This window comes from Marmota monax, unplaced genomic scaffold (genome assembly GCF_021218885.2).
Source record: "Marmota monax isolate L192 unplaced genomic scaffold, Marmota_monax_Labrador192_F-V1.1 WCK01_AAM20220418_F8-fsc00087, whole genome shotgun sequence".
Lineage (NCBI taxonomy): Eukaryota > Metazoa > Chordata > Mammalia > Rodentia > Sciuridae > Marmota > Marmota monax.
In genome coordinates, this window is record NW_026693476.1 from 5,711,029 (window position 1) to 5,727,356 (window position 16,328).

The 16,328-nt window shown below is 35.7% G+C and overlaps 1 protein-coding gene and 2 non-coding genes across 7 annotated transcripts in view; 2 read left to right on the forward strand and 1 right to left on the reverse strand.

Moving 5' to 3' along the window:
- The window catches only part of Phtf1 (putative homeodomain transcription factor 1), a 50,344-nt gene that overhangs the window by 15,934 nt on the left and 18,082 nt on the right, over window positions 1–16,328 (forward strand). For 3 of the 5 annotated variants that reach the window (XR_006854774.2, XM_058583601.1, XM_046458289.2), the window contains exons 6-15: window positions 1,170–1,326; window positions 2,691–2,825; window positions 4,117–4,282; window positions 4,996–5,172; window positions 5,286–5,375; window positions 6,364–6,585; window positions 9,858–9,986; window positions 10,791–11,063; window positions 11,572–11,703; window positions 12,651–12,737. Coding sequence is in view for 4 of the 5 variants with exons in the window: in XM_058583601.1 (XP_058439584.1) it covers window positions 1,170–1,326; window positions 2,691–2,825; window positions 4,117–4,282; window positions 4,996–5,172; window positions 5,286–5,375; window positions 6,364–6,585; window positions 9,858–9,986; window positions 10,791–11,063; window positions 11,572–11,703; window positions 12,651–12,737 (1,568 nt within the window). In the remaining variant the exon portion in view is untranslated. Of the gene's footprint in view, window positions 1–1,169; window positions 1,327–2,690; window positions 2,826–4,116; window positions 4,283–4,995; window positions 5,173–5,285; window positions 5,376–6,363; window positions 6,586–9,857; window positions 9,987–10,790; window positions 11,064–11,571; window positions 11,704–12,650; window positions 12,738–14,390; window positions 14,597–16,328 lie in introns of those variants that run through there. The other 2 variants (XM_058583602.1, XM_046458291.2) reach the window with 2 other exon arrangements.
- On the reverse strand, window positions 4,014–4,087 carry Trnav-cac (transfer RNA valine (anticodon CAC)). The gene has a single exon. It is a non-coding gene; the product is annotated as a tRNA-Val (tRNA).
- On the forward strand, window positions 14,375–14,481 carry LOC124102064 (U6 spliceosomal RNA). The gene has a single exon (XR_006854795.1). It is a non-coding gene; the product is annotated as a U6 spliceosomal RNA (small nuclear RNA).

Sequence of the window (16,328 nt, forward strand, 5' to 3'; positions counted from 1 at the left end):
AGACTGTTTCTTAAGACTCTTTGAACCTCTAACCATTCATAACTCAGTTCTAAAGTTGCTTCATGTTTTCAGGTATTTGTTATAGTAGCCCCTGTCCCCATTTTTCCATACCAATTTCTGTCTTAGTCTATTTTGGTTTTTTTAACAAAAATACCCTGGACTGGGTTGCATGTAAACAACAGAAATTTGTTTCTCGCAATTCTGGAGACTAGAAAGTCCAAGATCAAGTCCCCATCAGAATTCATGTTGGTGTGCCTACTGTGTGCCAGGTACTAATCCAGGCCAGTCAGTGAACACAGTCACTTTTTAAAAGTGAATTTATGTCCACATTGCAAAGTCTGTAGTTGATTGTTCTGATGACATCATTGTATGTTGGGCTAGTGGGTTTGATCCTCAATACTGGGACTCGTAGGAGGAAAAGAAAAGAAAAAAGCATTCTTTTGGAAACTCAGCCGTAATTAAAAGTATTGAATCCACTGTGTATTCATTTGTGTATCCCATAAGAATTACTATTATGATAAAGTCTGAAAGAACTTGTCTATAAAATTGTAAATGGAATTTTAGAGATAGTATTTTATGTTTTCCTATTTCTTTCATTATTTATTTCTTTGAACATTTCATATACATATGCAAAGAGGCAATATAATATGGTAGTTAAGATGGTAGATTCTGGAGCCCAAATGCCTGGGTTCAAATCCAGCTTGGCTTATTGCTTTCTTTGTAACCTTGGGCCTTGGAGTATACCTTTTTTGAGCAGAACAGCACTGCAAAATTTATGTTTTATGGAGCCTTCAGTTCTGTGGTGGAAACTCTTTTGGAATATATAGATGATTGTGCTGCCAGAAAGGCAAATACTTTCAATATGTTATTCTTCATTTATTTGGCAACTGATGGCTTCATATTTTCACCAAGCTAATATTTAGCAGGTGGATGGTATTCCAGGAAGTTATTTACTTTTGAATTCTCTTTAAAATGATAGATTGTAAAAATAGTTTGTACAGATAGTAGCATTCATTTTACTTATTTTTGGTATCAGGGATTGAATCCAAGAGTTGATCCCCAGCACTTTTTAAAAAATTTTTTATTTTCAGACAGGGTCTTGCTAAGTTGCTTAGTATGCATTTTAAAAATGAACTCTTAATGTTTTACATTTTAAAACCTCTTTCCAGTTATAGGGATTGTGTTGTATCTTATGATGCCTATTGTGAACGTAAGTGAAGTTCTTGGACCCTTGTGCCTTATGCTACTCATGGGAACTGTCCACTGTCAAATTGTATCTACTCAGATAACAAGACCATCTGGAAACAATGGAAATCGGAGGAGAAGGTAAGATGAGAAATTACCCTGTAGTTATGTATTTTCTGGGAGAGGTATTGTAGAGAGTTATAAAATTTTGATTAAATTAATTTAAAAAATTTTTTCCCTCTTCTCTATATATTTTGCACCAATTTTTGACTTTTTAAAAATGAATGCTTATTCACTTTTCTCCTGATGGTTAAGAAATCTTATTAATTTTTAATCTCATGTGGGATTTTATCATTTACTACAGTTGTTTAAAAGGAAAATTCCTAACTGTATTATTCCTTATTAAAGTTTATTTTAAATAATGGTTTTGAGAAAGCATTCTGGGGCTAGAGTTGTAGCTCAATGGCAGAGCACTTGTCTAATATGCATGAAGCCCTGGATAAATTCCCAGTGTTGTGGGGTGGGGGGAGGCATTCTCTTTGAAATTTGGCTTTAATCAGAATTTGTTGACAATTTACTATCAACAAGGATGTCGGTACATTAGATTGGTGCTACCAAATTTTTTACTTTTTTTTTCAAAAGTGCGTAACAGTTGATTTCAAGTGGTCTGAACTTTTAATTAAAATTGATTTGAATTTTTTACACATTCAATTCTTGTCAAGTTTTTACTATGTGATATATGCAGGGAACTGCTTAAGTTTTCTTAAGTATATTCAGGATCTCTCTAGGTTTTTGCTTCCCTGAGAAATTACTAAATAAGATTTTTCTTATTTTTATTTATTTAGTAATCCATTTGGTACAATGGATTACAACGTTTTCTTATTCCACCATCCCTTTTTTTGTGGTGCTAGGGATCAAACCCAGAGCCTTATGCACACGAGGTAAACACTCTAAAGTATACCCTAGCCCAACATGTCCTTGTGCTTTATCTCATTGGTATTTGTAGAATATATCAATTAACTATTGTTAGTGTTGTCCTGATTAAATGTGCAAAAGGATGTTAGTTTTCTAACATCCATATTTATAGAAATGGCTTTTCTGCTATTGTGTGTCTGATAAGACTCTTGGTCCTGACATGTGAAAAAATGTTTTCTTTGTGACTAAACAAAATGATAGCATAGTACTTTAGTTTTGAATCTGTTTTTATCCTTAAAAAAGAAATGTTCTTGGACTGGGGTAGTGACTCAGTGGTAGAGTGCTCGCCTACCACACATGAGGCACTGGGTTCAAACCTCAGTACCACATAAAAATGAAATAAAGATATTGTGTCCACCTACAACTAATAAATAAATAAAGGTTCTTATATAATTTATACTCAGTATATGAAAGTAATTACCCTGATTTCAGGGAATCATCTGTTAGCATAATTTTCTATATTGATATTATGGGTATAAATGGAAAAGCTCTTGAATAATCTGAAACTGTGGAAAAATGTTTTTTTGTAGAAAATTACGAAAAACTGTAAATGGTGATGGAAGCCGAGAAAATGGAAGTAACTTCTCTGATAAAGCCAGAGGACTAGAAACTTCAGAATCTGCGCCTATTATTGGTGGTTTTTGGGGGACTCTCTTTGGCAACAGGTGGGAGTCTTGCATTAGAATTTTTACTTGATTCTGCATTCACATAGTGAATAGTGTTTATAGGCTATATAATACAATTTAGCCATAGGAGTAAGTAGTATAGGCATGTTATCTTTGCGCTGTGATTTTTAAGTGTTCTAGAAGGATTAGCCTACTCAAAATGTTATCTGCAATGTCTTTCATGATACCTGTAAATCCAGTAATCTACCATTAAAGTTTCATTTTATTTGATTTTAATGGTTTTTTAGACCACAAGATTACAAAAGTATAAATACTCTGAAAAGTTAATATTTTAAGCCATATCAGCCAACATCTTGAGAGAAAAAGGAATTTAAAAGGATCAGGTTTGTGTGAGATGCAGCACAGGAGCCTGTAGGACAAAAAAGCAAATGGATTAAAGACAGTTTTACCCCATTTGTAATTTTGCATGTCTGGATTGCACTAGTATGACTCAGAGAAATACTTATTTTATCATATATAAATGATAGGATTTTAAGTTATTTCACAGTTCCTTTTTGAACATGAAGTATGTTCACATCTTTTTCTAAAGACATATTTATACCCTTTAGTTTAGAGTGTTTGAGTTCTTGGTGCTGGATTCTGTACGAGGCACTGTGCCATCCTATTCTCAGTGATTTTACTGTCTAATTAGGAAGGTAAGAGTAGCAGGTATGGTGCAATGTAAGAATATTGTGAATGACTGCATGCTGACATGTAGCTTAGCAAATGATTACATGACTGTGTAGCTTACAAATGGAATTATTATTCTGGGGTAAAGCAGTTAGCAGAAGTGATGAGGGAGTTGAGTCGCTGGGTTTTGAAGCTTGGGTGGTTTTTCTGAAAATGGACATAAAAGAGACAAATCTTCTATGAAGCATTAACAGGCAATATGAGGTAGGAGGTGGCATTGTGTTTAGAAGGATAAGTGGAGAGGACTGTGCACCTACTTCCTAGCAAAACTAAAAGTTTACACTTTTCTGTTGCCATGAAGAGATTCATATTTTCTGTGTCTCTGAGTGAAAAGTTGGTTATTTTATACCCTTTGAAAGCTAGAAAATATATTTTATGAATTTTTTTTATTTCCAAAGTAATATGTTGTTCTCCTAGGAAGAAAGTAATTTCATGAATTATGTTACTCTCAGAAAAATAGTTACTAAGATGTTTTTCCCTCTTTTTTTTTTTTTTGTGTGTGTGGTACTGGGGATTGAACCCAGGGCCTTGTGCATGTGAGGCAAGCACTCTACCAACTGAGCTATATCCCCAGCCCCCTTTTTTTCCCTTTTAAAAATAGGATTAAAAGGGTAAAATTAATACCTAACAAAGGAACTGAGACCGACAATGACAATGACGCCAGTTGTCTCCATCCTATCATGAAGAAGAGACAGTGTCGACCAGATATGAAAATGTGGCAAACAAGAGAGAAAACAAAATTGGCAGATGGAGACAAGTGCCGTAGGGTAAGATCTAGATAGGTATAACAAAATATTTTTTTCCCTGTGTAAGATATTCCTATTCTTAGACTTTGCTAATGATACAAAATAGACACTAGGAGATTTGTAAGTTTGTCCTAACAAGTGGTAAAGCCACAGGTTATGAGAAAGAAAATATTGATTTAATGAACAGATTAATGAAGAGGTTGCTGTGTCATATTCCAGAGAGGCAGTGATTGTATAGTGAGGGCTTGGGAAACTGCTTTCTAGGTGTAGGAGTAGGTGGTTTGCTCTGTGTCTATAACTAACTACACTTACTCTACAATCTTGAATTGTTTTCTTGTCTTTTAGACTGTGGCATTTAGTCTAATATCTATTGAGTCATTGCTACAGCTCAGCCTTGTTCTAAGCGCTTTACTTCCCTTTTTTCAGTAACCCTGTGAGATAGGTGCTTTTATTATCATTACTTTTCAGATGAGGAAACTGAGTCCCAGAGGTATGTAGCAAATTGCCAGAGGTTACATAGCTAGTAAGTGGAAGCGCTGGGACTGGGGCTTGGAGTTTGACCTGATCTTGCATTCTAACTACGGCTCAGCACTGCCTCATTATCTAGGCTGTTTAGTTTTGGTTTGTTTACTTTTACTGCTTGGTAGTTGATACACGTTTTTTGTTTTTGCATGTGCAACTTACTAGTGTCTTTCGGGCTGTCCCCTGTGAAGGCATTGCTGTTCTCTTTGTAGGAGGCTTACAGGCGTTTGGGTAATGGGATTTCAGATGATCTGTCAAGCGAGGAGGATGGTGAAGAAGCACGGACACAGATGATACTGTTGCGGAGGAGTGTGGAAGGGGCCTCAAGTGACAATGGCTGTGAAGTTAAGAATAGAAAATCAATACTTTCAAAGCACCTAAACTCTCAGGTAATTTTCATTTTTGTTCATAAAAAAAGAAAAGGAGTTTATTCCTAAATCATTGAATAGTAACAAGGTGTTTAACATGTTTTCTAGTTGTTTGTTGGTTTGGTTTTTTTTAGGTAAAGAAAACCACTACAAGGTGGTGTCATATAGTACGAGATTCAGATAGTGTGGCTGAATCAGAATTTGAATCAGCAGCCTTCAGCCAGGTAAAGCATCCTTCGAGAGATCAGAACTCAAGGTGTATTCTTGTGTGTAATAATTATTCATTCCCTTTTTTGTGGGTTGCCTTAAAGTAGTGTTTATGTGTGCCTAACCTTCCCCCGTTTCTAATTATCCACCGATTTATCTAGCGACTTTTAGATGACTATTCACCCCTAGAAAGAGAATGCATTCTTTTTCACTTTGAGTCTGATTTAAAAAGGATCATGATGATGCTCAAAAAAAGGTACTCAATCCCTTCGTGATGAGATTACTTAGTATTTTTTTGAAATGTGAAGTTTATTCTTAAGTGGGGTCAACACTGTTAAGATCAGGTTTTTGAGAAAGGATCTCTTTCCTTTCTCAAAGAAAGATGGGAGCAGTGAAACAATTTTCATCAAGGAAGCTAATAGGGATATTTGGAATATGATTTCAGAGGTGAGCAGAGTAGATGGTGATGTGTTTTTTTTTTTTTTTTTTTTCTTTTGATGGACAAGACAATTGGGCTCATGGAAAAACCTCTCATTTATGTTTGTAACTGCAGGAGAGTAGCATCATCTGCTTTCCTCTGCTCGATTATGCTTTAACATGTTGGGATTGGGCCCCTGGACACGACTAGGTCTACAATTAAGCTTATGATGATTAGAGTAAGGCATACCCAGTGTGTCAAAAGGCTCAGCCAACCCCATCGGGCAGGCCCACTGGGTGGGCACACAGGAGTCATTCCCACCCCAGGATGACTGAGTTGAACAGTCCTATGACTTGGTAATGACTTCTTAGAGTTCTTTTAAGGTCCTGCTTACTGGGTCATCAGAGTTTTAACACTGAAATGTTAAAATGTATTATATGACTCCTTGTGAGTGAATGAATATAAGGCGATCGGCTCATGGAAGCTTGACAGCCATTGCCATAGATAACTTGTTTTAACTTTATTTCAGATATATGATTGTTTTTAAAAATGAATGAAAATTTTTTTTTTTAAATTTTCATTTTAAGTGCTCTAGATCTGGTGTGAGTGGTGGCTCTCGAAGCCTCAACTTGTCAAGAAGAGACTCAGAAAGCACCCGCCATGACTCAGAGACTGAGGATATGTTATGGGATGACCTGCTGCATGGCCCAGAGTGTCGGTCATCTGTCACCAGTGACAGTGAGGGGGCCCATGTGAATACCCTTCACTCAGGGACCAAACGTGACCCCAAAGAAGATGTTTTCCAGCAGGTGTGTGAAAGCAGTAATCATAATAACTGATGTTTATTAGGTACTTACCATGTGTCAGGCACTGCATAGTCTCACTTAACTTCAGAGTAATCCTATACAGTAATACCCAGTTCGGAAATTGAACACAGCTTAAACATGATGGTGTTGGGATGAAAACTCAAGGAAAATACTTCAGAGTTGGCCCAAACTCAGTTTTTATTATTTTCTTTGAGTGATTGTTAATATTCATTTTATATAAGAAGGGTTGTTTGATCAGCATGTCTGCCTTGTGCTATATTTTCAAAAACATTGTAATAAAAGATATGAATTATTAGGAAATGGCATCATTTCCTTCTCTAGTAATGCATGAATCAAGAGGTGCTTTTAATTTCATGTTTTATATTAATCATAAAATCAAATAATTCTCAAATTTGAGAGCACTCTTAGAAGATATTCAATCCAGGCATTCATCCCATATCTGTAGAAAAATATTTTTTTCCTACCATTTGTCACATGGTGATAATAGTTCTTACTTCTTAGGAATATTGTGAGATAAAGTGCTTGGCACAGTGCCTGGCAAGAGTACAACCCACTAAATGTTAGTATCGTTATGAACATCCCTATCATATGGACAGTCAGTCTCTGCTTTAAAACATCTGGAGCTGGATGCTTGTTGTGTCCTGAGACAGCCTGTGCCACTGCTGGATAGATGAATGGTCAAGAAGAGGTTTTCAGATCACCCTTTCAGATGTTTAATGATAGTGGTTATGCTTCTTAATTTTGTTGGTTCTTTTGCCTTAATGTTTTCACATTGCCTATCAAATAGCAGTGGATGATAGATATACATTTGTTTAATTATTGAATTTTCTTGATCCTAAGATACCATTGGTTTAGTTTACATACATTCTGTCCTTCTCTACCCACCGTCCCTGCCCAATACAACGCCCAAAATCCTGCTTCAGGCTGGGCACAGTGTTACACCTCTACAATCCCTGTGACTTGGGTGACTAAGTGAGGAGGATTGCAAGTTTTAGATCAGTCTCAGTAGCTTAGTGAGACCCTGTCTCAAAGTAAAAAATAAAAAGGGCTGGAGATATAGCTCAGTGGTGGAGCACCCCTGAATTCAATTCCCAGTACTGGAAACAAATAAGCAAAAAATTCACTTAATTAAATGTGTACAATTTTTAAAAATCTAACCAGAAATAGCATTCATTTAAATCTTGCTTTTTCTAAGCTTTCTATCAGTTTGACTGTAAATGTTCTACACATTCATTCTAAAGGCTCATCTAAATCACATGGACCCTCAGTAGTAGCACATAGCGTCTAAGACACATCAAAGAATAATTGTGAGAGATAAACTCAACTATGTCAGAAAGAATTCATCATTTCCCAGTTCCCACCAACAAACTTTTTTTTTTTTCCCTCCCCTGATGTTTCTGAACTACCCAAAGCAAAGCGTCAGAGACATTCTAGATCCCACTGTCTGCACCCGTAATCAGTCACCTCAGGTCTCACCATCTGAATATCTGTGTGCTTGTGTCCACCTGTTCTCTCATCTCCATCCTCATAGCGGCTTCTCTAGCTGCCCGCATCCCACTTTCTTTCATTTTCCTCATTACAGCCAGTGATGCTTCTGCAATTCAGATCTAATAACACCACTTTCCTTAAAATCGTTTTTTATTCCTTTTAGGTTTCTGTTCCTTTATTTATTCTAATATAGTCTGATCTCTAACCCTTTCTGCTGTTCACATAGTGTTCCTTTTTTTTTAAAATGTTTTTTCTTAGATGTAGGTGGACACGATACCTTTGTTTTATTTATTTGTTTATTTTTCTGTGGTGCTGAGGATCAAATCTAGTGCCTCACATGTGCGAGGCAAGCACTGTACCACTGAGCTACAGCCCCAGCCCTCACATGGTGTTCCTTAACTCAACTGAACTCTTTTCCATTTCTGATAAATTCCTGCTCTTGTGTGCTTTGGTCTTTACACATATGGCTTTTCTTTTCTTGGGACACGTTCTTCTTTAATACCCATTCCTGGACTCACTCTTTTTAATTTTTTTTTACCTTTTTTTTTTTTTCAGTATTGGGGAGTAAATCCAGGTGCACTCGTCCCTTGAGCTATATTTCCAGCCCTGTTTGTTTATTTTGAGACAGATTCACTAAGTTGCTGAGGCTGGCCTTGAATTTGGGATCCTCCTGCCTCAGCCTCCTGAGAAACTGGAATTACAGACATGTGCCACTGCACCCACTCCTTTTTGTTTTTCAGACAGGTCTTGACGGGAATGACACATCTCTTCAGGAAACCTTTCCTTACTCTTTCCTTTCTTTACCATCCTGTTAAAGGGACTTTAATTATGTCTCCTTCAGAAGCCCTTATGCTTCTCAATAGCAAGGACATGCATCTTGTTCTCTGTTGTATCCAGAGTTACATAGTAAGTGCTTAATAAATATTTGTTGGATAAATCAATGAATCAATGAATAAAATCAATACATGCTAATCAGCATTATGCTAAGCATCATGACAGAGAACAAATATACCATGTGGTCCATTTCTGGAAACTTATATTTTAGTTTGGGGACACAATGATTATATAGGAAATAAGTAGAGGATGCTATAAAAGCATTGTATAATTAGATGCTAATTTATCTCATACAGACTATAAGCATTTTTAATTTTGAAGAAGGGAAAAATTAGTAAGGCGCGTGATTGTTGAGAGGACCGAATTGGTAAAATTGTGCTTGATCTGGTACCGGAGAACAGGACATGCTCTGACAGAGGAGGATGGGGTCTGTTTTCTTTGTGGCTGTCTCCTTTTGAGCTCAAGTGCTTTGTTCTTTTCTGTGTCCTAGTTAGACTAGAGAAAGGCTTGAGTCCTCAGTTATTCGTGTTGTCTGTAAGGCTCCTAGCACCTCCCCTACTGTACTTACTGCTGCTCCCACTGTAATCTGGTTGCTCTAGACATACCTTCTTCCTTTGCAACCCTTGAATGCATTAAGCTCTGCCTCACTGGCTTACCTTTAGAGAGGGAAGCAACCTTGGAAATCGAGGAATCCTACCACTCCTCATTATAGAAGACAATTAGCCTCTCCCAGACAAAAAAAATGGTTTAGTAAAGAAAACATAACCAGAAATCTTCATCATATAGGTGGTTATTGAAGTGATGAGCTTTGTAAGAGAAGATAGACTGATGAGCCTGACCATTGCTTAGTATAGCCTGGGAGCTGGACTGAGGGTAAGAAAAACTAATGACAGGAGGAGTGGTTGGAAACAATTTTATATTTTTCCTCCCAGAACCATTTATTCTGGCTTCAGAACTCAAGTCCTGCTTCTGATCGAGTTAGTGCAATAATCTGGGAAGGAAATGAGTGCAAGAAGATGGATATGTCTGTATTGGAAATAAGTGGCATCATCATGAGCAGGGTAAGAGAAAATAAATTTTCAAGAAAAACTACTTAGGGGTCAGCTATTTCATAGGAATCTACTTGGTGATAAAACAATATGAGTGGTCTTTTTTGTTGTTTCTTTTGTGATGCTGGGATTAAATCCGGGGCCTCATACATTCTAGGCAAGCACTCTGCCTTTGAACTGTAACCCCAGCCTTGTGACTCTGCTTTTGAAACACAGATATATAGTTTTAATTTTGTAGTCAGTCTTTACTTGGTGGTGGTTTTTATTTTATTTATTTATTTTTAGTACTGGTGATTTAACCCAGAAGTGTTTATTAACCTTTTTTGCCACATTCCCAGCCCTTTTTGTATTTTATTTCAAGACAGGATCTCACTAAGTTGCTTAGGGCTTCACTAAGTTGTTAAGGCTGGCTTTGAACTCATGATCCTCCTGCCTCAGCCTGGGATTGGGATTGAGTGGCTGGGATTATAGGTGTGTGCTGCTGTGCCCAGCATGGTAGTAGTTTTTGTTACATATTCTCAGCATGGTCAGTTGTTCAGGTGTGCTCTACAAATATTCCTTATCTCATTTGAGCCTAATTGGTAATAAGTCGTAAATCCATGTCTTGTTTTGTTTTGTTTGGTGCTGGGGATTGAACCAGGACCTCATGCATGCTCAGCATGTGCTGTGCCATTGGGTTTACATTCCCTAGCCCAAATGTATTCCATTTTTATTTGTACTTCTTTTGAAATACTTTTGTTTTAAATAGCATTTGATAAATACTTCATAACTTCATTTCACTATGCAATAATAATGGAATGTTAAATTAATTTCCAGGTTAATGCATATCAGCAAGGAGTAGGTTATCAAATGCTGGGGAATGTCGTCACCATTGGATTAGCATTTTTTCCTTTTTTACATCGACTTTTCCATGAGAAGAGCTTTGACCAACTGAAGTCCATTTCAGCTGAGGAGATCTTGACTCTCTTTTGTGGAGCACCACCTGTTACACCTATTGTTGTTTTGTCTATAATTAATTTTTTTGAAAGATTGTGTCTTACTTGGATGTTTTTTTTCATGATGTGTGTGGCAGAGAGAACATATAAACAGGTCAGTGAACAAGTACATAAAATTTCGTACCTCTGTTTTTGTGTGTGATATTCCATTGAGATTTGTTCTCCTGATTTTGGTATATATGGGTTTAACGTTTGTGTTATTGACAGTTTATAGTTGTGGACTTAGGAGTTATTATATTGGTGATATGCACAAGAAATGTGATTTTGTATGGAAATACTATTTGGAAATAAGCCAGAATAATGTACAAACACTTGAGTTCGTGAAGTTGAGGATTTACCAATAGTCTCCAAAGAATATTCCTTGTGAATGTCAAGAGTATACCAATTTATAGAGTGGTATTTTGTTATATAATGTGCTTTGAATGAGACAGGGTAATTGAGCTATTAATGACGTTTTTTTCGTTGCCCATCTTAGTGGTCACTGATAAAAATTTCATTGTTTTTAACATTTAAAGATTTCAAAAATATTGTTGACACTTATATAAATATGCATGCAGAGATATATTTGTATATTTCACTCTGATTTTTTTAACCTCCTCTAGAGATTTTTATTTGCAAAACTCTTCAGCCATATTACTTCTGCCAGGAAAGCTAGGAAATATGAAATACCTCATTTCAGACTTAAAAAGGTGGAGAACATTAAAATATGGCTATCACTGCGTTCCTATCTAAAGGTGAGTTTTATTTGATTAACAATAGAATATATGCAGGAATACACAAGAGAATGTGTTCAATGAAGTTTCTAGCAGCAGCTCCTTGGGCAGTATAGTTCTGGGTATTGAACAGATTATATCAGTAGCCAAGACTTTCGGGTACCAAGTTGGATGGATGTGTTGGTGAAACTGCTGGGGGTAAAATAAAGACTCAGAAAGGGAAGAGAAAATTTAAGTTTCCTAGGGAAGAGTAATAAATATTGCATGTCTTTCTGACTTTTGGGGATATATTACAACTAAAATTGTGTGAATGAATCAGGTAACCTCTTAGTATGGGAAGGCATGGGTTTCATTGTTTGAATTGATGATGCCCAAAGTATATTAAAAATCCTGTGTCAGAAACTTCTTGTGTAGGAAGCAGTGTCTACTGTATATTTTTGTTGACCATGCCAATTTAATTAGAATTCCCTGTATCTAAAATGCTATCTTTTCCTTATGGAAAGGCATTTTAGTGTGGTTTATGTATAATGTTAAATAAAGAATATTTAATACTTCTCACATTTTATAGTTGATCTGTAAGTTCAGATGCTTTGAAGTCAGCACAATACAATAGCAATGTAGACTTTACTTTTTAATTCTTTACTTTCTAAGACTAAGTTATAATTTAGGGTGTCTTTAAACAATTATTCAAAAACACAATACTATGGAACATCTGTGTATGTGTGGTTGGTAGTGGTGCTTTTTGCCAACTCATTAAATGGAAAGATTAAAGTAAAGGATATATAACATTAGTACAAATTTGCAAATTATGTGACTGTAAAATTTAAGATAATTAAAAACAATCACAAATCTTGGGGAAAAAAAACGAAAAGAAACTTCTTATGTGGTAAAATTCAGGGTTTTAATGTTGTGAGGGCTGTGGCTGTCTGACAGTAATCTAAAACATTACCATGTGTCTTTCTCCACAGAGACGGGGTCCACAGCGTTCAGTTGATGTGGTTGTATCTTCCGTCTTCTTATTGACACTTTCAATTGCTTTTATTTGTTGTGCCCAGGTAAAAGTTTCATATCTGATTTAATGAAAAATGAAATTCTATTATAGGGTTCATTTTCTTTTTTAAACCAGGTCATCCTGTATTTAAGTATACATTTTTAAATATGTCCACATGTCTTTTGTGATTTTGGATACTTGTTAATTTTTCTAGTGTTTTTGAAATGAATATACAGGTAATTTTGAAGTCAATTAGTCCTTCAGCCCAAGTTTTAGTTGCATTGCTCACGTTGTCTCTGTCCTTACGCATTTTTTGGTTTGCTTCTTCTATCGTCTGTCAGTAGAGGAATGTTCAGGTCAACTATGATTCGTTGTGGATTTGTCTGTCTGATTTTCCTTTTATTCCTGTCCATATTTGCTTTATGTACTTTGAGGCTGTAATGGGTATGTCCAGATTTAGAATTATTAGCCATCTTATTTGTGGATTGATGTTTATGTCCTATTTATAGATGTTGTTTTTACTATTGATTTTTCCTGAATCCAGGATCCAATTCAGAGGCACATATTGCATTTAGTTGTCATGTCTCTGCAGCCTCTTTAATCTGGAAAAGTGTTAGGCATTTTCTTTTTTTTTTTTTTTCCTTCTGTGACCCTACAGAATGTCTCCATTTCTAATATTTCTGCTTGATTTGGTATTAACTACATCAGCTGTGTTTTGGTTGTTTTATATTTTATATTTTTACCTATCTATGTTCATTTTGGGAGTCTCACATTCTAGGTGTGTGTCTCTGTGATTAGCATTTTCTTTTCTGGTTGCTTTTGTCTTAATCCAGCCTCACAGTGTTTGGATTTATGTGGCCCACTAAAACTTCACATGATTACTGTGACTACAGATACTATTTGGTATCTGTTTGATCCACCTGTTAATTTTCCTTTTTCTCCCCTCTTGTCATCTTTTTACTAATCAAATATTCCTTAATATTCCATTTAATTCTCTCCATTAATGTATTAATGTTTAGTAATATGAGAGATTAATTTATTGAAGTCTAATAAAAGGAGTCCAATAAAATGATTAATTATAGCTTCCTTGATAGTGCTAAACCTTGGAATACTTTATATCATTTACTCCTTCATCTTTTGTATTATTGTCCATTATTTTAATTTTATATATATTTTGAACCCCAAAAATGTGATTACTTTTTTTTCATGTAGTCAATTTATATACTCACATATTTATTATTTTCATTACTTCTTATATTTCTGTGTTTCTCTAGGATTATTTTCTCCCTCTTTGAATAACTTCTTTGCAATTTATGTTAGTACCAGTCTGCTGGTGATGAGCTCTCTGTCTTTGCTTATTTAAAATATCTTTTATCACTTTCATTTTTGAAGGATATTATTTACTGGGAAAGGATTATAGGTTGCCAATTAGTTTCTTCCTGTGTTTTTAGGATTCCCTATCTTCTAATTTTAGTTAGTTTTTTTTTTTTTGTACTGGGGATTGAATCCAGGGGCACCTTACCCCTGAGCTACTGAGCTACATTCCCAGCCCATTATGAGACAGGTTCTTGAGATTGCTTGAAGTTGCTGAGGCTGGCCTTGAACTTGCAATCTTCCTGCTTCAGTTTTCTGAGCTGCTGGGATTATATGTGTGCTGAAAGTTGTTAGCCTTATTGCTGGTCTTTAAAAATAAATGTTCTTGTGCTCACTTCGGCAGCACATATACTAAAATTGGAACGATACAGAGAAGATTAGCATGGCCCCTGCGCAAGGATGACACGCAAATTCGTGAAGCGTTCCATATTTTTGTCTAATAGACCACCATACAATAATCATGGGAGACTTCAACACACCTCTCTCACCAATGGACAGATCTTCCAAACAAAAGTTGAATAAGGAAACTATAGAACTCAATAACACAATTAATAACCTAGACTTAATTGACATATATAGAATATACTACCCAACATCAAGCAGTTACACTTTTTTCTCAGCAGCACATGGATCCTTCTCAAAAATAGATCACATATTATGTCACAGGGCAACTCTTAGACAATATAAAGGAGTAGAGATAATACCATGCATCTTATCTGATCATAATGGAATGAAACTGAAAATCAACGATAAAAGAAGGAAGGAAAAAGCATACATCACTTGGAGAATGAACAATAGGTTACTGAATGATCAATGGGTTATAGAAGACATCAAGGAGGAAATTAAAAAATTCTTAGAGATAAATGAAAACACAGACACAACATATCGGAATCTATGGGACACATTGAAAGCAGTTCTAAGAGGAAAATTCATTGCTTAAAAAAAGAAAAAACCAACAAATAAATGATCTCATACTTCATCTCAAAATCCTAGAAAAAGAAGAGCAAAACAACAGCAAAAGAAGTAGAAGGCAAGAAATAATGAAAATCAGAGCTGAAATTAATGAAATCGAAACAAAAGAAACAATTGAAAAAATTGACAAAACTAAAAGTTGGTTCTTTGAAAAAATAAACAAAATCGACAGACCCTTAGCCATGCTAGCGAAGAGAAGAAGAGAGAGAACTCAAATTACTAACATACGGGATGAAAAAGGCAATATCACAACAGACACTTCAGAAATACAGAAGATAATGAAAAATTATTTTGAATCCTTATACTCCAATACATTAGAAGATAGTGAAGGCATAGATAAATTTCTTAAGTCATATGATCTGCCCAGATTGAGTCAGGAGGATATAGACAACCTAAACAGACCAATATCAATTGAGGAAATAGAAGAAACCATCAAAAGACTACCAACTAAGAAAAGCCCAGGACCGGATGGGTATACAGCAGAGTTTTACAAAACCTTTAAAGAGGAACTAATACCAATACTTTTCAAGCTACTTCAGGAAATAGAAAAAGAGGGAGAACTTCCAAATTCATTCTACGAGGCCAACATCACCCTGATACCTAAACCAGACAAAGACACTTCAAAGAAAGAAAACTACAGACCAATATCTCTAATGAACCTAGATGCAAAAATCCTCAATAAAATTCTGGCTAATCGGATACAAAAACATATCAAAAAAATTGTGCACCATGATCAAGTAGGATTCATCCCTGGGATGCAAGGCTGGTTCAATATACGGAAATCAATAAATGTTATTCACCACATCAATAGACTTAAAAATAAGAACCATATGATCATCTCGATAGATGCGGAAAAAGCATTCGACAAAGTACAGCATCCCTTTATGTTCAAAACTCTAGAAAAACTAGGGATAACAGGAACATACCTCAATATTGTAAAAGCAGTCTATGCTAAGCCTCAGGCTAGCATCATTCTGAATGGAGAAAAATTGAAGGCATTCCCTCTAAAATCTGGAACAAGACAGGGATGCCCTCTCTCACCACTTCTGTTCAACATAGTTCTCGAAACACTGGCCAGAGCAATTAGACAGACGAAAGAAATTAAAGGCATAAAAATAGGAAAAGAAGAACTTAAATTATCACTATTTGCAGATGACATGATTCTATACCTAGCAGACCCAAAAGGGTCTACAAAGAAACTATTAGAGCTAATAAATGAATTCAGCAAAGTGGCAGGATATAAAATCAACACGCATAAATCAAAGGCATTCCTGTATATCAGCGACAAATCCTCTGAAATGGAAATGAG